The 21,739-nt window shown below is 45.8% G+C and overlaps 1 protein-coding gene across 5 annotated transcripts in view; it reads right to left on the minus strand.

The window, feature by feature from the left end:
- Positions 1 to 21,739, minus strand: part of LOC129822730 (protein scribble homolog) — a 127,221-nt gene that overhangs the window by 20,734 nt on the left and 84,748 nt on the right. For 2 of the 5 annotated variants that reach the window (XM_055881074.1, XM_055881075.1), the window contains exons 21-36: positions 18,672 to 18,944; positions 18,029 to 18,139; positions 17,727 to 17,903; positions 17,494 to 17,610; positions 17,194 to 17,382; positions 16,970 to 17,089; positions 16,616 to 16,672; positions 16,219 to 16,275; positions 15,892 to 15,972; positions 7,634 to 7,705; positions 4,604 to 4,672; positions 4,246 to 4,374; positions 2,977 to 3,033; positions 1,593 to 1,755; positions 633 to 849; positions 372 to 464 (exon numbers count right to left, since the gene is read on the minus strand). In XM_055881074.1, the coding sequence (XP_055737049.1) occupies positions 372 to 464; positions 633 to 849; positions 1,593 to 1,755; positions 2,977 to 3,033; positions 4,246 to 4,374; positions 4,604 to 4,672; positions 7,634 to 7,705; positions 15,892 to 15,972; positions 16,219 to 16,275; positions 16,616 to 16,672; positions 16,970 to 17,089; positions 17,194 to 17,382; positions 17,494 to 17,610; positions 17,727 to 17,903; positions 18,029 to 18,139; positions 18,672 to 18,944 (1,982 nt within the window). Of the gene's footprint in view, positions 1 to 371; positions 465 to 632; positions 850 to 1,592; positions 1,756 to 2,253; positions 2,422 to 2,976; positions 3,034 to 3,483; positions 3,604 to 4,245; positions 4,375 to 4,603; positions 4,673 to 7,633; positions 7,706 to 15,891; positions 15,973 to 16,218; positions 16,276 to 16,615; positions 16,673 to 16,969; positions 17,090 to 17,193; positions 17,383 to 17,493; positions 17,611 to 17,726; positions 17,904 to 18,028; positions 18,140 to 18,671; positions 18,945 to 21,739 lie in introns of all 5 variants that reach the window. The other 3 variants (XM_055881072.1, XM_055881073.1, XM_055881076.1) reach the window with 3 other exon arrangements.

A 21,739-nucleotide genomic window follows, 5' to 3' on the forward strand; every position in this document is an offset into this window, starting at 1 on the left:
TGAGTCACTACACACAGAAGAGGTGCTGAGTCACCACACACAGAAGAGGTGCTGAGTCACTACACACAGAAGAGGTGCTGAGTCACTACACACAGAAGAGGTGCTGAGTCACTACACACAGAAGAGGTGCTGAGTCACTACACACAGAAGAGGTGCTGAGTCACTACACACAAAAGAGGTGCTGAGTCACTACACACAAAAGAGGTGCTGAGTCACTACACACAAAAGAGGTGCTGAGTCACTACACACAGAAGAGGTGCTGAGTCACTACACACAAGTTTGGGAGAAGCGTCACCACTGCAGAGACCATAATAATCAACACATACATGAATTTGTGATTTTAAATCTAGGACATGTTCTGTTGTCTTTACCCAGTCATGGAGTTGGGCCTCTGCTGCTCCAGCCTGAAGCTCTCCTCTAAGGAATTCCTCTGGTAGTCTCCTTTACCATCCACTGACGAGGGCCTATGGGCACAAACATAAATGAGGGAACATTAATTAGCTGAATTTAAAATAAAAAAACCTCACACAATATAATCTTCCATTACTCAAAATATAGGCAACTGATAATGATGAGCAATCAATCTTAATTTAAAGTACATTTCCTAATAAATTCAAGAGAAAAGGCTGTACCCTGAGCTGCCACAGTAGCTAGGGGGTGTGGTGCTGTAGCTGGGGGGCGTGTTACAGTGCCTGCGGGGGGTGGCTACAGGCTCCACCTTGTACTCCACCCCGTCCAGCAGCACTTTGCCCGTGGCCTTCAACACTCCCATCTGCTTCACCAGGTCATCCTCCTCCTCGTCATCTTCATCCATCAGGTACTCCCGTGCCCGCTGCTCGAATCTCCTCTCTTGGGATTGTAGAAACATAGTTCCATTAGGATTCAATTCATCAGAGCTTATGCTGCGTTCATAACAAGTGGGAAACTCTGAAAATACAACTTGTAAACTGGGAGCAACGAGTTGCTTGGATTCACATGCTTTGAACTCGTTGAGAATGCTGCGTCAACCTGCACGAAAAGTACAGCTAACATGCTCGTAAACAAATTAGTGTTCAAAAACCATATTAACAGATTAAAAAATAAAAAATAACGTTTTGGTGTTGCATTTAAATAATGTTGTGTTGTTGCATTTAACTGCCGAAAATGCTGTTTTCGAGGTAATTTCCATTGTATGTGACGTCAGAGTTCAGCATGTGGGAGAAGTCGGAGCTCAGATGAGACTATTTCCCACTACTAATTACCAGTTGGAGGGGCGTTCAAGTAGATATTTCCAAGTCGCATGCTGCTATTTAAGAATCTAAGATATGTTATGAAGGCAGCATTAGTCTCTCTGACCAAAATGAACCAGAGAGTTGTACCATTTTCAGAAGGGGTTAGGGTTGCAAAATTCCTGTAAGTTTCCCCAAAAGATTTTCATTAATTCCTGGAGTAGTACCGGAATCATGAAGGATTAAGCAGCAAATTCAGAATCCTCCAACCAGGATTTCTGCAAAACCTGGGAATGTTGGGAAAGTTACCAGAAATGTGCAACCCTAGAAGGGGGTGAAGGGTATTATTTGGGCTTGAAATAAAAGGAGCTGGCTGGCACAAACCTTCCTCCTCCCTCATCTTCTTCAGGTCGTCTGCTCCAACCAGGGACACGCGGCCTTTGGGCTTGGTGTCGGGCATCTGCTGCTTCGTGTCGATTTCAAAGTACTTCTGTCTGTCCCTGAAGGAGCGCTGCTCCTGGTTGTCTCTGCCCCCAGGTGATGGAGTCTGTGGGGGAGGGGACCATGGGGATAGGGTGGTTAGGATGGTGGAAGAGCAACATGGCCATGGGGACAGAGGTTGGTTTCGACCTGCCCAATCAAATGTTCAATGGACACAGACATAAGCCAGATCTCACAACAAAGTCCATGAAAATATGATGATTTTTTAAATAAACTGAAATACTTTGATATGACCATTTCAATTGAGAATCATCACAGAGTTATGAAAGTTTTACAGTATATCCAGCACAATATTCATTGATTGTTAAGCAGGTGGGAAAAACATAAATTAGGCAGTCGAATCACAACCCAACACCACTAGGTACGATTGATTCTGAGGATGATTTATTGACAGGATCCCACCTCTGACACCCAATGTAGCACCGCCGCCCCTTCTCACTATAAGTAACAGTGATATAGGCACTGCCATCACCATCAAAGCAAAGGAAACCACAGTCCGATCTGAGCCCGATTGGGGGCACCCATGGTGGGGCAGGGGGGGTACCTTTACAACCATGTCCATGGAGGCTCTGGAGAGGCGTGGCACTGCTGCCAGACTCATATAGTCCCGACAGTCAGAGGAGAGGAAGGGTCGGGGAGAGACGGGGGCTGCCTGACCCATACCCATTCCCCCGTCCCCCTCTACCTCATCCTCAAACACCTCGTTGTTCAGCTCAGGATGAAAGAACCACATGTACATAAGTTGTACATATGTACATAAGAAACCAACCGGACAGAAAAAAGATGGAGTAACCCTAAAGATTTAACCCACGTCGGGCTAGTTTTTTTTTGCCAAACTAACAATGTCTTACTGTATTTAAATTATTTTATTTTATTTCAACTAACTTATGTTTTAATTCAATTCAATCTTACTGTATTTAAATTATTTTATTTTATTTCAACTAACATGTTTTAATTCAACATGTCAGCCAAATGGGACATGACCAACCGCCAATTTGCCACTTCAAGCAGGTTTTATCGGCACTTTTTCAATGTCTTCTAATTAACATTAACACACATATTTTAGGCTGGGTTTCTGTACAGCACTTCGAGATATTATCTGATGTACGAAGGGCTATATAAAATAAAATTGATTGATTGATTGATTGATACTGACCTGCGTTGCCATTCAAACTCATTCGATATCACACAGACAACAAAAAACACACTTTTGACCATTAATGCTGTGTCTATAACTTGTATTGTAACTGGTGGTACAATAGCTAACCTCTGGAGAAGGGGAAGGCTGATTGGGTTGGACGTTGCTCCTCTGGCCAAACAGATCCTGTTGATAGACACAGAAGAGAACGTGTGAGAGGGAAACAGGAGGCAGCCATTGGAACGGACAGAAAGAAAGACAGTGGAGAGGCACAAACATAGAAATAGAATCAGAGATAGAATCTATTTCTATGGACACAAAGCAGGCAAGGTGATGAGAATGGTTGAGATGGGACTTCTCAGCACAGACACAGATGGCTGATGATCAATGATTGCTTTCAGAATGGAAATTGTGAACAGCACGCGCCACCAGTGCAAAAACAAAGAGTACACACAACTGCATTCCAACACAGTACGGACCACGGTTACAGGCCCAGACGGGGGGGGGGACAGGCTTTGAGGGTGGGGGGCCTGCGTCAGTCGTGAAGGGGGGGCCGGAGCGACTAAACAGTGACGACGACCATCACAGCATGCTGGCTGGGGCCCGCGGGGTGCCTGGGTGGGGCGACCTGCCTACCTGCGGGGGAGGCTCCAGCACGGCCAGCGAGTGAGGCACGGCGGCGAATGCCTTGTATGCCTGCTTGGGGTTCAGGGGGAACTCATCGATCGTGTCGGGGGAGGGGGCACGAGGCTGCAGCTGGGGGGGGGGGGGTCCATGAAGTGGTAGGAGCCAAGGAAAAGAGGAACAAGGAGAGGGGCAGACTATGAGAAAAAACAGAAAAGCTGAAGACAGCGTGATAACAAGGTGGAGAAACGATGATGCGAAGGGGGATGTGCAAGAGACAGACAGTAGGGGTGGGCGAATGAGGCTGTGCCTGCCTTGTTGAAGCTATGGAACTCAGATAATGGGTGCGCAACTCGGCGGCGGTAGCATTATATACAGGAACATGGGAGATTGTTGAGATTGCTGAGATTCAACCCATAGCTGCTTTATAGCAGTTGGATGATGAAGTAGGGTTAGCCCAATCACCAGACGGAATGAAAAATGTCAGAACTCCCCTGTGGTTGGCTCTGGCTAAAGTAGTAGCGACTTAGATATATCTTGCTGAGAATGCAAGTCCACTTTTACGGCGCTTGTCTTCAACAACAGTGCTTTTACAGCGAGTCCCTGTGCGCGAATGAATGCATGGACAGGGACCAAGCTCAAACTCCTTGGTAAGTAGCTTCTACAAATAGTAGGAAATAGTTGCGATGAGCATTAATGACACTGCTGTGAGACGGCACCCAGGATGGGGGCGGGGGTCTCACCCTCACCCTACGTGGTGGTGAGGGGTCTTACAAAGGTCTGAGAGTTGATGGGGGAGGGGCCATGCTGGAAGGGATTGGGACTGCTGTGCCCGTCCGGAGTGGCTGGCGAGGTGATCGGCCCGCCACCACGGGAGAGGGGCTGGATGGCACCTGGCCTTGTCTGGAAGGGAAAACCACAACAAAATAGACGTTAACGTCATAGATTTCAATGCAGCCTATGTCCAAAATGGCACCATATTCCCTTTTTCTAGGGACTTAGGGTGCAATTTGGGAAGGAACAACAGTCATAGCACGGAGAACGGACTATGGAATGTTTACTGTCAATGATGGACAATGAGAGCACAGATCTTGCCCCATTCATTCTCTATGACTGGATTTAAGGTCAATACCTCATAGGGACTCAGTGGTGAGATATCCTCCTTGGCAGGCAGTGCAGTAGGGGTGAAATGAATGCTTGCCTGAAAAAATAAATACAGAATAATGCATGGAGTTGACATGACGGCTTACATGACAAGCCACACACCCCGATGCGAATATTTCAACATAGGTGTAGGGCGAAGTTACCCCTAGACGCTGTTCCTGGGTCAGTTTTGGGGGAGGAGAAACTGATACTAAATCTGTTCCTGGAGAAAAACTTCACCCCGGAGCTTTCAACATACAGGCGCGCTCTCTACAGGCGCAAACATGGGTCTCACACAAACATGCACACAAAATGAAAATGGTTTCCCAACTACTACCCTGACTTGAGCTACCCTGACGACGCAAAATTAACACTAGCTCTGAAATGTGTAACACATAGGCTCTGAAGCTGAATAACGTTAAGTAGCTCAGAACTAGGGCTGTGACGGTCATGGATTTTTGGATGACGGTAATTGGCCAGCCAAATGACCGCTGTCGCCGTAATAACCGTTCTCACTGTATGTGCTGCCATAGAAATAGAATGAATAGAACGGGCATCCCCATTCAAGTCAATAATGGCATAATTGTATTTTATTTTATACTTATGTTACCAGGCAAGTTGAATGAGAACACATTCTCATTTATATCACAACCTGGGGAATAGTTACAGGGGAGAGGAGGGATGAATGAGCCAATTGGAAGCTGGGGATGATTAGGTGGCCATGACGGTATGAGGGCCAGATTGGGAATGTAGCCAGGACACCAGGGTTAAGCCCCGTACTCTTACGATAAGTGTCATGGGATCGTTGGTGACCACAGAGAGTCAGGAATCCGGTTTAACGTCCCATCCGAAAGACGGTACACTACACAGGGTAATGTCTCCAATCACTGCCCTTGGGGCATTCGGATACATATTTTTTTAAACCAAAGGAAAGAGTGCCTCCTATTGGCTCTTTAACACCACTTCCAGCAGCATCTGGTCTCCCATCCAGGGCCCCACCAGGACCAACCCTACTTAGCTTCAGAGGCAAGCCAGCAGTGGGATGCAGGGTGGTATGCTACCAGCAATTGGTGGACTGGCAGCCATTGCGAGTGTACCCACTACCCATAGGAGCAAAGAAGGAAGTGTACCCATCAATATGTGCTGTGATTTGTTGATTCAACTCAACTGACATGACAAAAAATACATTCCATTGGCGACATCAGTGAACATAATTCTACATTATCATGGAAATGATTTCACAATACAGGGCATTCCGAGTTTACCAGTCAAATTGCCAGGGTTAGCGGTTCCAAGCCTGTTCTACTCATTATAATTCTATGAGCTGCTGCTGGATTGTGGGGGGTGTTGCCTAGTTTACCTAAGACCCATTTGCTACAAACCCTTTTTATTTTTAAAATTCTATATATAGTACCAGTCAAAAGTTTGGACACACCTACTCATTCAAGGGTTTTTTACTATTTTCTACATTGTAGAATAACAGTGAAGACATCAAAACTACAAAACAACACATGGAATCAGTAGTAATAAAAAAAAAGTAACTTCAAAGTAGCCACCCTTTGCCTTGACAGCTTTGCAGACTCTAGGCATTCTCTCAACTAGCTTCATGAGGTAGTAACCTGGAATGGTTTTCAATTAACAGGTGTGCCTTGTTGAAAGTTAATTTGTGGAATTTCTTTCCTTTTTAATGCGTTTGAGCCAATCAGTTGTGTTGTGACAGAAGATAGCCCTATTTGGTAAAAGACCGAACAGCTCAAATAAGCAATGAGAAACGACAGTCTATCATTACTTTAAGACATGAAGGTCAGTCAATACGGAAAATGTCAAGAAATTTGAAAGTTTTTTCAAGTGCAGTCGCAAAAACCATCGAGCGCTATAATGAAACTGGCTCTCATGAGGACTGCCAATGGAAATGAAGACCCAGAATTACTTCTGCTGTAGAGGATAAGTTCATTAGAGTTAACAGCCTCAGAAATCGGCAATTAACTGCACCTCAGATTGCAGCCCAAATAAATGCTTCATAGAGTTCAAGTAACAAACACATCTCAACATCAACTGTTCAGAGGAGACTGTGTGAATCAGGCCTTCATGGCTGAATTGCTGCAAAGAAACCACTACTAAAGGACACCGATAAGAAGATACTTGCTTGGGCCAAGAAACTAAAGCAATGGACATTAGACCGGTGGAAATCTGTCCTTTTGTCTGATGAGTGCAAATTTAAGATATATATTTTTTTTACGGTTATGACAGTTATTTTATTTTCATGACGGTCTTCATCCATAACCGTCAGTTACACAGTAATTGTGTCAGCCCTACTCAGAACACATTCCAATACTTGGTAAACACATTTCACCATCATTCTCAATGCAAAGCTCAGGGTTCATTACAAATTCCAACACGGCTAGAATTAAAAGCACAAATGACAAGTAGGGTCCTCAACAATCTCCAAAAACAGAGTGTGCATCCCAAATGGCACCCTATTCCCTATGGGCCCTGGTTAAAGGTAGTGGCACAATGAAGGGGGACTAGGGTGCCATTTGGGATGCAGCCAGAATCTACTACTGCATGAAGTAGAGAAAGCATCAGTAATGAGTGGCCATGGCAAGCTCAGCAGTTGCATGTGTTTAAAAAAGTTACACTTGTAGTATAGCTTCACTGTAGTACAACTCATTATAAACAGCTGACAATAGCCAAGGGCCAGACTCTACTGATAGGTGTCTATGGAAGCTGAGCAGACAAAGCCAGGCCAGAGCAGACCACTTACGAAGCGGGTCTCCCTGCCTGCACACAGGGAGCTGCTGGAGGAATGAGCACTGGGCTAGGGGGGGAGGGGTGTGAGGGGGGGAAAGAGGGAGGAGGAGGAAGAGGATGAACCAGCAGGTATGCTACATTTACCCTCTCTGAAGTGGATTATGTAAAAAGAGAACAGATATAGGTGCTGTGAAAGCAGAGGTGTCAATGAGGGGACTTTAAAGGAGGATGTGAAAGGAGGGCTGTTGTTGGGGTGGGGTGGACATACCGGTTGTGTGCTAGGTGAGTAGGGGGCGTCTCTCATGGGACTGTCTGTCCTGGGGGGCTCAGTGGAGGGCGCCTGAGAACACACACAGACAGAGAAAGAGACGGGAGAGATTTAGCAGCTGTCCAAACTTCCACTCTCTGTGGAGTAAGCAGGTTATTATTATTGGTAAGGTTGCAAAATTCCAGATGTCCTGCTTATTCTGGAAATTTTCAGACTAGGATTTCTGGGAAACAGTGGGACTTTTGGGAAAGTTACCAGATTTTTGCTACCCTACTGGTGCAGCAAATAACAGTACACATGTAAAAGTCCTTTTTGGACATGAATGCCAAAACATTCAGAAATGAAAGGTGCTCAAATTGAACCCATTTTGCATACCCCACCATAGCATGAGACATCCATGTCTTCATCACTGGAAAATATAAACTGCTGCGACTGATATCATTTAAAAGCTTACAAAAAGGGTCGTTAAACTATTTCATAATTTCTGGAAAACAATGTTGCCCTTTAACATCGTACGTCAATTATCTAAACGTGTAAACACATTTGTTCATATTCACATTATTTAACATCATCTAAGGTTTTGGTGTTGTACCCGCCATCGGTTGAGACACAGCATGCTCTTGAATACAGGGTGGGTGTTATGTTTTGGCTGATAAATGGGACTACATTTGAAATTTCAACTGTCAAATGGTACCACAAAGATGGTTGGAGGTCCACATGTCAGAGAACGCGGACTTGACTGGGAATATCTGTTGAACTCATAGAAACAGAATAGACATGGCCATTTAAGTTGACATTCGACGATGGGTGGACCTGCAGTCATCTTTGTGGTAGTAATTAGAAGTTACAATGTCAATACAATAAACAGTTCAATGGTGTACCAGCTAAATAGCAGTGGTATGAAGGGATAGGTCCAATCTATTCATTCCATTTCTATGATTGAAACGACACCCACCCTGTATTCAAGAACATGTTGTCTCAACCGATGGAGGGACAGACACAACCTTAGATTATGTAAAATAGGGTCTAAACTACAACGTATGAGAATACAAAAAATAACAGTTTACACGTTTGTAGATAATTGACGTTAACTAATAAAATAGTTTGACAACAGTTTGTAAGCTTTTAAATGATATCAAACTCGACCGTTTATATTTTCCAGTGAAGAAGACATGGATGTCTCGTGGTATTGTGGGGTATGCAAAATGAGTTCAATTTGAGCACCTTTAATTTCTGAACATTTTGGCATTCATGTTCAAAAAGTCACATTCTGATCACTTCTTCCATGGGAAAACATGTATGGACAGTTTTGTTTAAATCAAAAGGGATGCTGTCAAAACGGGATTGAAATCAAATGGATTTACCCCCGACTCATTCATAGCAAGAGATTTCTCCATCTCAATTCCAGCAGTCACATGCTCATGGTTATTTCTTTTCAAAGGGTTAGTGAAGGAGACATCCGTCAGAACAGGTGACTTCACACATCTTGGTCATTCAAGTCATCCTGGCTGGCAGTGTTTGTGATTGGCAATGATTATGTCATACAAGCGCACAAGTGTTTATCCTTTGCTACAGGGAGGAACTCAACGAAAATAAGGCAGATCAGGTTATAACCCAAATGGTTGTTACAATGGAAAAATCAAACACAACATACATTCTACCTTATAACATCTTGGCTGAAACATTTTCTATTGGTGCACAGACAAAAGGAACTGCTAATCCTACACCAGGCCACAGCGCCACACACCATGCTGGCTCAAACCCACACACGCAGGCAGGCAGGCTGCTTGCCTTGCTGAATAACCAGGGCTGCAGTTTGCCCGCGCTCCCGTAGCCCACGGGAGGCCCTGATAGGATGCGCTCAGAGGGGGGGCACCCCTTGCCCCTGCGATTGGCCACCAGGAAGGGGTTCTCGGTGAAATTGATTGGCTGGGAGTCCACCAGAACCACCACCTCCTCGTCTTCACCGGTAGGCAGGGCTTCTTGTCTAGCTGCTTCTTGATTGGAGGCGGTTATCAAGGGACTGGGAGAGTGCTGGGACATGTAGAGGGGCCCTGTCTCGGTGTTCATAATGGGGCAGGACTGAGGTAGAGCATGGGGGTCCACATGGAAGAGGGAGGTGGGGGGCTGCCCCAGGTCAAAACCCAGGTGCTCTAAGGTGAAAGAACATTGGGCCTGCATGAGGGCCTCCATGGGGGCAGTTGCACTGACAGAAGGAGATAACTGAGAGAGCGAGAGAGAGAGAGAAAAAAAAGGGGGCACAGTGAGACTGAAATGGTAAGAGAGGGATAAAGGAAAACTCAAATCTGAAAGGAGAGGGATGCAGATTAAACTCAGAGGGGGAGAGAGAAAACTGAGGAACAAAAAACAGAATAGTAGGTGAAGTCCAGATATGTCCATAAAGGGGGAAACTCTGAAATAACTACTTGGAAAATGGGAGCAACGAATTCTGTGCATTCATGTGCTTTGAACTTGTTGAGAACGGCGATTGGCTAATGGCAAACAAGCTGTGTCAACCATAAACTAAAAGTAAAGCAATCATGCTTGTGTTCACAAACAATAAATATAGTGTCTTTTTAATAACTAATGTTTCGTTGTTGCATTTATAATGCAGCACAAGCTACATAAAAAGAGACGGAGACAGATCGCTACATGTTAAGAAACGGGAGACATACTGGAGGACGGAGACAGATAAATACATGAGAGAAAAAGGGAGCTGTGTGGAGAAGAGCTAAAAATAGACACACAGACCCACAGCACACACTGGCTGGCCAGATCAGAGCAAATCACACACAAAACCCAAAGTACGGTCACCACTAGTTGCAAAACGTTCCCAAAATCTCCAGATATTCCAGAAATTCCGGTTGGAGGATTCCCCGAATTCCTGCTTGTTCCCTGATTCGGAATGTCTGGAAAACCAGGGAATTTAGGGAAAGTTATCGAAATGTTTCAACCCTACACACATCTCAGATGCCTACCGTCCAGTTCGTATGCAAAACTTCTCTAATGTTGAAGGGTTTTGAGTGTATAATGGAGGAGCGGAGCCCACGTGACAGTTCCTTTAATCTGTGAAGGAGGAGCTCGGCAGATAGATGAGTTTCTTGATTCCCATCATGCCAGAAGCATTAAATGGTTATCTATTCCTCTAGTTACGCTCACATTACCAGAACAACAGCCTGCCCTGCCTGGGCCCCAGCCTTAAATAACTCACACTATCAGTACAGTTAGACAGCACTAGACTCTTCGGCTTCAGTCCACTCTTTACACTACGAATCAGGCCTCAATACACTCCACATATGAGATGGGAGAGAGTTCATTAAAGAAGGACAACGTGACAAGATACAATACCGCACACAACTGTGGATACGGTCCTCGGATAATACCCCACAAAACCTCGGATAAGGTCCTTGGATAAGAAATGAACTTGATGCAGTAAAACAAATATTCTTCAACCAAGTGACACAGCAGAAGATTGAGTCACAGAGAGCGTTCCACTGGGACCAGGTTGGATTTAAACTCAAATGTGCCAAAAACGCTAGGGCTTAAAGTGGGACGAGGCATAGTGTCTTCAGAACTACGCTGTACTACACTGACCGTGCATTCCAAGACACGGCCTTGACACGTCGTGACAATCCAAATAGTGTCACATGCAGTCGTGAACTGTGACACATTGTAGTGTTGGTGGCGGACATGCCGGTTAAATGTGGCCTATAGTACAGAGGTCAGTGGTTTCCATTAAGAAAATGTGTCGCCTGACAACTTGACTAGGAAGATTTAAATTTACCAGCCATTTGAGAAATTTACCAGACCCATATGCATTGGGTGCGTGACCCATTAAGGCTTCCACCCTAGGTGCTCAGAATGACAGAAATCACATTTAAACTCACCAAAAAAAAGAAACGTCCTCTCACTGTCAACTGCGTTTATTTACAGCAAACTTAACATGTGTAAATATTTGTATGAACTTAACGAGATTCAACAACTGAGACATAAACTGAACAAGTTCCACAGACATGTGACTAACAGAATTGTAATAATGTGTCCCTGAACAAAGGGAGGGTCAAAATCAAAAGTAACAGTCAGTATCTTGTGTGGCCACCTGATGCATTAAGTACTGCAGTGCATCTCCTCATGGACTGAACCAGATTTGCCAGTTCTTGCTGTGAGATGTTACCCCACTCTTCCACCAAGGCACCTGCAAGTTCCCGGAACATTTCTGTGGGGAATGGCCCTAGCTCTCACCCTCCAATCCAACAGGTCCCAGACGTGCTCAATGGGATTGAGATCCGGGCTCTTCGCTGGCCATGGCAGAACACTGACATTCCTACCTTGCAGGAAATCATGCACAGAATGAGCAGTATGGCTGGTGGCACTGTCATGCTGGAGGGTCATGTCAGGATGAGCCTGGAGGAAGGGTACCACATGAGGGAGGAGGATGTCTTCCCCGTAACGCACAGCGTTGAGAGTGCCTGCAATGACAACAAGCTCAGTCCGATGATGCTGTGACACACCGCCCCAGACCATGACGGACCCTCCACCTCCAAATCGATCCCGCTCCAGAGTACAGGCCTTGGTGTAACGCTCATTCCTTCGATGATAAACGTGAATCCAATCATAAACCCATGGTGAAACAAAACCGCGACTTGTCAGTGAAGAGCACTTTTTGCCAGTCCTGTCTGGTCCAGCGATGGTGGGTTTGTGCCCATAGGCAACATTGTTGCTGGTGATGTCTGGTGAGGACCTGCCTTTACAACAGGCCTACAAGCCCTCAGTCCAGCCTCTCTCAGCCTATTGCGGACAGTCTGAGCACTGATTGAGGGATTGTGCGTTCCTGGTGTAACTCGGGCAGTTGTTGCCATCCTGTACCTGTCTCACAGGTGTGATGTTCGGATGTACCAATCCTGTGCAGATGTTGTTACACGTGGTCTGCCACTGCGAGGACGATCAGCTGTCCGTCCTGTCTCCCTGTAGCACTGTCTTAGGCGTCTCGCAGTACGGACATCGCAATTTATTGCCCTGGCCACATCTACAGTCCTCATGCCTCCTTGCAACATGCCTAAGGCACGTTCACGCAGATGATCAGGGACCCTGGGCATCTTTCTTTTGGTGTTTTTCAGAGTCAGTAGAAAGGCCTCTTTAGTGTCCTAAGTTTTCATAACTGTGACCTTAATTGCCTACCGTCTGTAAGCTGTTAGTGTCTTAACGACCGTTCCACAGGTGCATGTTCATTAATTGTTTATGGTTCATTGAACAAGCATGGGAAACAGTGTTTAACCCCTTTACAATGAAGATCTGTGAAGTTATTTGGACATTTTACGAATGATCATTGAAAGACAGGGTCCTGAAAAAGGGACGTTTCTTTTTTTGCTGAGTTTAGATTATGGTAATTCATCTTAACAGAACATGCAACTTCTGTAATGAAGCAGCTAATAAAACCTAATTTTCAAACATTTTCCAAAATGCAATTCGCGAGCGGTTTTCTTAAGTGACAGAGATGAAAATCTGTTAGAAACTTAGAAAGAGGGGGAATCTAAAGATGCAACAACTAGGATGGGCTGCTAATATGACTAGGATTGTGCCTTTGGCTTCTGGACAATGAAAGAAAGTTGATATCAAAACCAATAGAACAGGAGAGAAATGCTGGTTTCAATGGCATATGAGGAAGTCTCCATAAAAGAATTGCCTCCACATTTCTATGGTGGGATTTTGCCTAGGCTACTTTGAAGCAAGGTCATTTTAATGTATTTTATCTTTATTTAACTAGGCAAGTCAGTTAAGAAGAAATTCCTATTTTCAATGACGGCCTAGGAACAGTGGGTTAACTGCCTTGTTCAGGGGCAGAATGACAGATTTTTACCTTGTCAGCGAGGATTCGATTTTGCAACCTTTCGGTTACTAGTCCAACACTCTAACCACTAGGCTACCTGCCGCCCAAGGCATGCCTCATAATATATGAAGTAAAACGATCAGGTTTCAAACAATTAAGTAAATGTTTTCAAAATGCATACTGCCTCCAGCTCACATTGTGAAGTGGTGGGTGACGTGCTAATAGCCTGCCTATCGTTGCCTATAAACTTGTAGGGTGAATAGGAGGCGCGCTTCAATTACCAGTTGAAAAAAAATCAATAAAGAGTAGCTCTGTTTTTAACATGTAATTGTGGTTACATTTGTTGCGCAATGACTGGGCATCGGCACATTTCTCTCCAGCAGCAACGAGCTGAGAAGCTGCAGCCACAACTCTAGCGTTGTCTGACAAGTGATATTCCCCACAAAATAGGTGTGTGCGATAAATAACGAAAATACACAGGCTGATTAGCATGACTGTCAAATGTATTTCCATCAATGAATAAAAAGCATTATTTTGAAGTCAATTTGTCTGGCAACAATTGTACTTACTGGGTATTCATGATTTATTTTTTAGCTGTCAATTACTGGCTAACGGAAACCCTGGTGGGGTGGTATGTGAACCAGTACCCTTTTGGCATAGGCTCAGAAGACTGTAGAGGACAGCTGGGCTAGGGCTGGAGGCCTGAGGGAGGAGGGGAGGTGCAAGAAAGACGATCAACATGCCAACAAGGTGAGACTAACTTTATCCAGGCGGCCTGGGTGCAGGGTGGAGCCAAGCGTGGTTCATCACGACACACCCCTGCTTACCGCTCACTCCTCATGCCAAGAAGCATGTTTCTTTATATGACTAGCTACATACCTATGATACATACCATAACCAAACTTCAGCTGTCAAAATAATCGCAGATAAACATTATGATACATAAAATAAAAAAACTATAGACAAGGATTCAAATTATCGCAAAAAATGTACATCCAACATCTTTCGACAGGAAAAATCTCAGGGAGTCATGACAAGATCCACTGGTAATGTTCCTGGGTACACAGGTCATGTAACCCAGGGGTCTTCATTCTAACGCTAATGCATAGCCATAATGCAAGAACAGCTGCAGGCGATATATAGGTTAAGCGCTCCCAGAAAAGCCCCACGGCCTAGTACTAGAGCTTATAAGTCTAACCACTGTTGCATTAAGATAAAATAAATAGCTAACGGAACACAAATGGCTCAAAACACAATAAAGACCCCTACTACAAACTAAGCTGGGGAAAAAACTATAATACTGACACAAATTGTAGCCTCTCCTGTACATGCATCTATGCAAGACCCTAAAACGGTGACAGGTATGAGAGAGGCCTAATGTTTCTATGTCAGCTCATAAATCCTTGGTAATTTACATCTTTAGCAAAAATGGCTGCTGTTCACACATGTAGCTAGAATATAGAATTGACACAATGACGGTAGAATACAATACATAAATGAAGGAAGGAAACATGCAAGAAAGACAAAGAGCCGAGCCCAGTCCAGTTGCCCTCGTCTGGCGCTGTCCCTATACTCACTGTAGGCTGTTGGGACCAGGGGTGCAGTAGCTCCAAACTCTTCCAGGGACACTGACTGACTGACTGACTGACTGATAGAGCCCACACATTGGGACACTCTCCTTCCCTCTCGCCTGCACCCCTCCCACTCCCCAACTATCCTGAGTTTAAAATAACGGCCAGCTGTCCCCCTTACCCACCTCCTCCAATCAGTCCAGCGACTTTTTACTGAAACAGGTACCGACCATTTTGGCTGCATCATTTCTCTTCTCTTTCCCTCCATCCAGCATTCCAGCTAATGATGCGAAAGGCAGCCTTCAGTTTTTCTTTGTGGACTCACCCTTCGATTCATCTCAATTTCTTCTTTAAGAGATGTCTTCAAGCCAAAGGTAGACGATCCATTAGCATGATGATACAAATGGATCTTGTTTTGGAATGTAACATCTCATCATATCACAGAAGTGAATGGAAGGAATGGTTCCATTCCATTGTAGAGGCAATCTATTCTTTGGGCCCAAGGCGTTGGTGAGGAAGGCAGGAGTCAGGGTTGTGAACTTCGGGAGGGGAGAGGGGATGGGGGGGGGGGGGGGGGGGGGTTCACATTCTCCCCCTAGCCTCCAGAGGCACCTGCTTGGCCTCTGGTCACAGAGAGTTTCCCGGGAGATAAACAGGGTGGATTCCATTCTATTCTGGGCCCAAAGGGACCATTTCCAAGATTGTCTGCAGACAATTCCAGGCATTTCACAGCCTTAGTCAGGGTTCACAGGTCTTATAAGAGGTCTACTATAAGAGTTACCTCACATAATTGCACCGTAATCATCAATGGGGGGTTGTGTTACCGTTCAAGTGAACTAATTATTTTATTTCTTTCTTACCCTGTTGACTTTCTGCAGAGCGGTGGTGGGCAGTGCGGCCAGCGTCCGGTAGTCCAGTTTCAGAGGCCCAGTGCCCAGGTTCTGAGGGAAAGGGGAAGAGGGCGGAGTGTCAGACATAGTGGGGGAAAACTACTTCCCTCTCATACTACTCTCATGTGTCACTCTGTAAGGAAGCAACTTCATCATTAACACATTTTCATTGAAGCGCAACAGGTTGCAGAACATTTCAGAGGTTATAGTAAAATCCTCTGGACTGGAGCTGTCCACTTCTCTGACAGGGAGCTGGTTGAGCTGAGGACTCTGAGGCTCAAGGGGTACCGGTCTCACCTCGGTCTCCTCTTCTAGCAGGCGAGTATCCTCCTCACGCTCCAAGCGCATGCGCTCCTTCACAGAGAGACGGGGGAGGGGAGGAAAGAAGGGAGGACACCCAGCCACACAGATAATGGGAAACGGGGGATGAAATGAATGCAGGTGAAATGGGATAAAAGACAAAGGAGATGGAGGGATTAAGTGGAGGTGGTGTGAGTGGAGATGGAGTGGTGTACGGACGACCCAGACATGAGGGGAGGGAGGAGGGTGGGGGCAGGCAGAGAAAGGGTAGAAGAAAAGAGAGAAAGGGAGAGAAAGGATAGAACCCACACACATTAGAAAAGTGCTCTGTTTATTTGGCACAGTAGCAGAAAAAGCATGCGAGGTAGATACTTGGCTACATAGTCTCACTCACCACCTTCTCCATCTCTTCTCTCTCCCACTGGGACGTCTCTCGCACCATCTCCACCTCCTAGGAAATAGATTTGAGGTCAAAATGTTTCATATTAAAAGCAATCTACTCCGTTTTCCCCTTTGTTTAGTGAGAGTGTGTAGTTGAAGCTTTTTTCTTGTTTTTTCACTTTGCACTAACTAACAGCTTTTGTTATTCTTTCGAGCATGGATTAAATGAAGTATATTTTAGCATCTCGGCCTCGTTGAGTGCGAGTACCAACGTAATTCTACTGACAGGTTTTTCTCCCACGCGCCATCCATCCACTGAAGCCTGAGTGCAGACCCTCACACTGGCTGTGTGTCATATTATTCTCACCTTCTGTAGGATGTCCATCTCCTCGGGACTCAGGTCTCGGTCGATAGAGGAGATGCTCTCCATGCTGTTCTTACGCACGATGCCTGCTGCAAACGGGTTGGCGATGATGCCCGGTGACGCCTGAGATTAAACAAAGACACTATTAACGTGGCGTCCGTTTTGGATCTGACTCTGTATGTAAGGGTCATTTCAACCCGGAATGGATGTTAATCAGTTTCCCTCACCTCTATAGCGGCAGCGTTGCCAGGGTCGAAGCCGTCACACACCAGCATGACCAGGGTGTCTCCCACGGCACGGAGCACGCGTACAGCCTCCGTGTGGGTCATGCCCAGCAGGCTGTGGTTACTCACCTCCAAGATCCGCATGCCCACAAGCAGACGGCCATCCCTGGCCGCCGCACCGCTGGAGCTCACCTACAGGGGGTGACGTAGGGATGGGGAGTTAAGAGGAGTCAATATATCAAAGGAGGTCAATCATTGACCGTATTCCAAGGGGGATAGGATGACAAGGTGGGTTCCAGGTACCTTGGATATGAAAATGCCCTCATCGGTGGCGTCGAAGGGGTTGCCAGCGTGGCCCTTGGCACCGCCGCGGATGCTTATACCCAGCTTTTCTCCAGGCTGCTTCTGGATCACTATCTCCTGTATTGGGACACATAGATTAGGAGATGGGACTGGTTGGGGTGTGTGTGTGTGCATGTGTGTGGGTCTACTGTGTAGGCCTATTTCCGTGTACATGTGGGTGTAAGAGACGTCACCTCCATCCCGGGAGGCGAGGGGTCCCTGCGCACCAGCATGCGGATCTCCTGCTTGTTGGAGAGCAGGGCTCTAACAGCCTCCTGGTGGGTGGCGTGGCGCAGGTCGGTGGTGTTCACCTCCAGTATCCTGTCCCCCACCCGCAGCCCACTCTGACACGCCAAGCCATGGGAGATCACCTAGCACAGACAGGCGAGGGTGAAATACACAAACCCGGGAAAATGAGAGAGAGACAGAGCGCGACAGAGAGATGAAGCCTTTTGAATTGAGAGAGAGAGCAAGAAAGAGAGAGCAAGAGAGAAACCTTAGAGATGAAGACGCCAGGCTCGTTGATGCCGAACGGGTGACTGGCGTGATCACTGCCTCCCACGATGCTCAGTCCCAGGGGGCCGCCCGCTTTCACCAACGCCACTTCCTGTCAGGAGAGGAAGTGAAGCTACAGTGTTGTTTCATTTGAGGGACATGGTTCTACGATATGGGCTCTACAAATACAGTATCAGGAGACATGAGAGGAATTCAGGAAAACATCAGTGTCTCAACAGGCAAATACCAAATACACTCAATCTTTAAGTCAATAACTTCTAATAGACAAGGAACACAAACTATCCATGGATCTACTATATCTACTTGAAGACAGGTATGAGATAAGACATAGGCTATGCTAAGCTAAGCTCTTAGTCAATGGAACAGACTCCAGGTCTTGCTGCATTTTACTGGGCCCCACTACACCATCCTAGCATAATAAACCTATGTCAGGACTAAGCATTCGTACCTTGCACCATCTTTTCTTGAGCTGTAGAGCATTCGAGATAAAAAGCCAAATGTAAAGGCATTAAAACTAAAGTTAATCTGAAGCTTGAATGCTCCATCATGGTAACTTACCACTATCCCCATAACATAGTACTATACCCCTTTTCCACCCGCTTCCTTCCTTCCCTTCGTCTCACCTCGATGGGGTATTCGTCCTCCAGTGGCTGGCTCAGGTGGTTCCCATGTGGCAAGAGGCTCGAGTCGTCATTGCCCTCTTCCTGGTCGGGTGAGTCAGAGGGCTCTGGAGGTGGGGGGGAGTGGGCGCGGGCCCGGGACAGGCCCGGGGAGCCCCCTGCGGTGCCCGGCTCGGCCTGGTCACGCTCCACCAGGAGAGCAATTGTGGGAGAGGTGCCGGTAAGCAGCGCTACTGCCTGGTCATGCCTGGCCTCTGTCATGTCTACACCATTGATCTGGATCGAACGGCACAACCAATGAGGGCAGGCGTCAGTAGGCTGACTGACTAACCACAGTGTGCGACACTCAGGACTAGAGGTTCAGTGAGGGCAGAGAGCAACGTGTTCGGGGGTTGGACCCGGTTCAGGGAACAGAACAGAAAACCGGAAAATAATGACATTTTTTGAAGAACAGAACCAAGAACGAAAGTGATATATATTGTTCTGGAAAACAACTTTTAAAAGCACAGGAACCGGTTAATAACTTTATTTTACATTCCAGGCATATTGTCCAGTGTGCCAAAAAAAAAAAAAAAAAAAAAAAAAAAAAACACGTCACTGTCACGCAAACTTATTTCAATGTCTACCTGCCAGCTGAAAATCTTTGCCAGTATGTGTGTTCGTGCATGCATGTAGGCTACCTGCCTCTCCCCCTCCCTCCGAAGCATGCATAGTCTACTGTAGCTACTGACATTACAGCCGTGATTAATAAATTAGGGAGAGATTTTTTAATTAGAGAACAATGGATTTACTTTTTCTATGCTAGTTAAGGATAGTATAGTTATCAAGTTTCACATTGGATTTATTAACTACAAAAAAGGCAAGACGTGTTTTCATTTTGGTGTTGCTAGCTTGTTAGCTAGCGCTGGTCTAGCTCTCGATAATTCCAGGCAGTATTATGTGTGATGTAATGGAACTGAGAGTCATGATCAAGGGCTAACTGGTCCAACGTTAGTTAAGCAAACACGGAAGTTCAAAGACATTCAAAGTTCCTTCATAGAAGTCGCTCCTCCGTAGATATAATTCTGTGGGCCTAATACAGAAAACGCATGTCATAACAACAAGACGCCCAGCCCAGCGCTCTCCTCACTCTCAATTTCAGTTGCAAGTCGCACCCTCCACTACACTTGTCTGTCAAATGCATGTACATGGCTTACCCGCTCCATAGCAAGCTGCTCTATTCCATTTGTGAACAAATTTAAGCTAAATAAAAATACATTTAAAAAAACATTCAGAGGCTTCAAAAGGAACAGAAAGAAACAATCGAAACTATTACTTATTTTTGGTTAGAACCGCTTCATTACTTTATTTTGCTGTTCGATAATAGTGGAACGGAATTAAATAAATAATGGTTCTGTTTAGAACAAAACGATTGGGAAATAATTTTGCTTCCAACCCCTTGGTTTAGACTCATATCATTATTGTTTAGACGCACATCACATGTTGCCATGAAGCTGTATATTATTACTATAATAAAATAACTCAATCATTGCTCAATATAATACATTGAGACGTACAGCGAGTGAGTGAGTGATATCTGAAGAGACCAGGAGCCAATACCCATACAGAAGAAGGCGGAGATGGGAGGAGAAGGAGGGAGGAGCAGAGGGCAAGCTAGCAAGGAGCTTCTTCAGGAACGGCTGTATGTTAATTAAGCCTTTCTCCAATGTTCCAATCTCAGTCTTGAAAGTAGCCTGTCAATGCAATAAACTACACTGCATTTTGGACGTTGGCCAATCTGACTTATGTTTATGCAATCCGTTTGCGATTGCTCACTGAAAATACAGAGAGCAGCGTCATATGACGACTGCCAAAGAATGGGCTGATCTTGAGGCAGCAAACAGAGTTATCAATACTTTTCTACAAGGCAAGATACAGCTCCAGCCTCAGTGCTGCTCCTAGACCTAGCTCTCGTCCTTTACACATTTTAAACTATTCTATTGCTTTACAGAGGGCATTTGAGGACGGACTGCAGTCTGTAAACATTCCTAAAATGTAGAACGAGGTCCTGATACCTCTGAGGAGTGAGGGACAAAAAAGCGGGCTATGTGATTGGTCCTCTTGTCCGAGAGACAAACAGACGCCAGCACTGACCATACAGTACCGGCTCTTACCATTGGCTGATAAGCTTACTGCGGCTGCTGCTATGGTAATACATGCGGTTACCACAAAGGCTCCGCACACACAATCCCAAAACCACACCCACCACCACCGAGCAGGGAAGGAGACACATTGAGCATTAGTTGCCATGCAGGGAGAGGGAGAGTGAGAGAGCAGGTTCACAGAGAGGGAGAGCGCACGAGAGAGAGATAGAGCGAGGGAGAGGAGAGAGAACGAAAGCGCAAGAGAGAAGCCGAGAGACCAGACAGGAACCGAATCATTCAGGAAGCCATTTTATGATTTCCCTCACATAGGAGGAGGGGGGAAGAGGCAGGAGAGAGAGAAACAGTTATGACTCAGAGAATGAGAGAACAAGACAGTAGTAGTTGTAGACACACAAGAGGACACTATTTCACACGGCACACAAACGTAACTAAGGGGTTAGCGAATGTCTCAAGATAGAAGGAATCACTGGATTGGTAATAAGGCCTATTGAGCGATCACATCAAGGCCTTACCTTTGTAGCCATGGTCAAGGATATGAGCATGAGGTGCAACTCTGAATCAGCACTCTGTCAGCAGGTGAGGCCATGCCATTGTATAATAAAAACACTATGATAACCACAGTAAAGAACCGTGCAGGAACCTTGGCTCCAGCAGCCAGTCACATACATGTCAGCTAAGGTCAGCTAAGGTCATGCTAGTCTATGGCTAGCATGACCAAATGGCACCCTATTCCCTGCATAGTGCACTCATTAAAAAATATATATGTTACCCCCTTTTTCTCGACAATTTCGATCTTGTCTCATCGCTGCAACTCCCCAACGGGCTCGGGAGGCGAAGGTCGAGTCATGCGTCCACCGAAACATGACCCGCCAAACCGTGCTTCTTAACACCCGCCCACTTAACCCGGAAGACATCCACAGCAATTTG

Source organism: Salvelinus fontinalis, chromosome 25 (genome assembly GCF_029448725.1).
Source record: "Salvelinus fontinalis isolate EN_2023a chromosome 25, ASM2944872v1, whole genome shotgun sequence".
Classification (NCBI taxonomy): Eukaryota; Metazoa; Chordata; class Actinopteri; order Salmoniformes; family Salmonidae; genus Salvelinus; species Salvelinus fontinalis.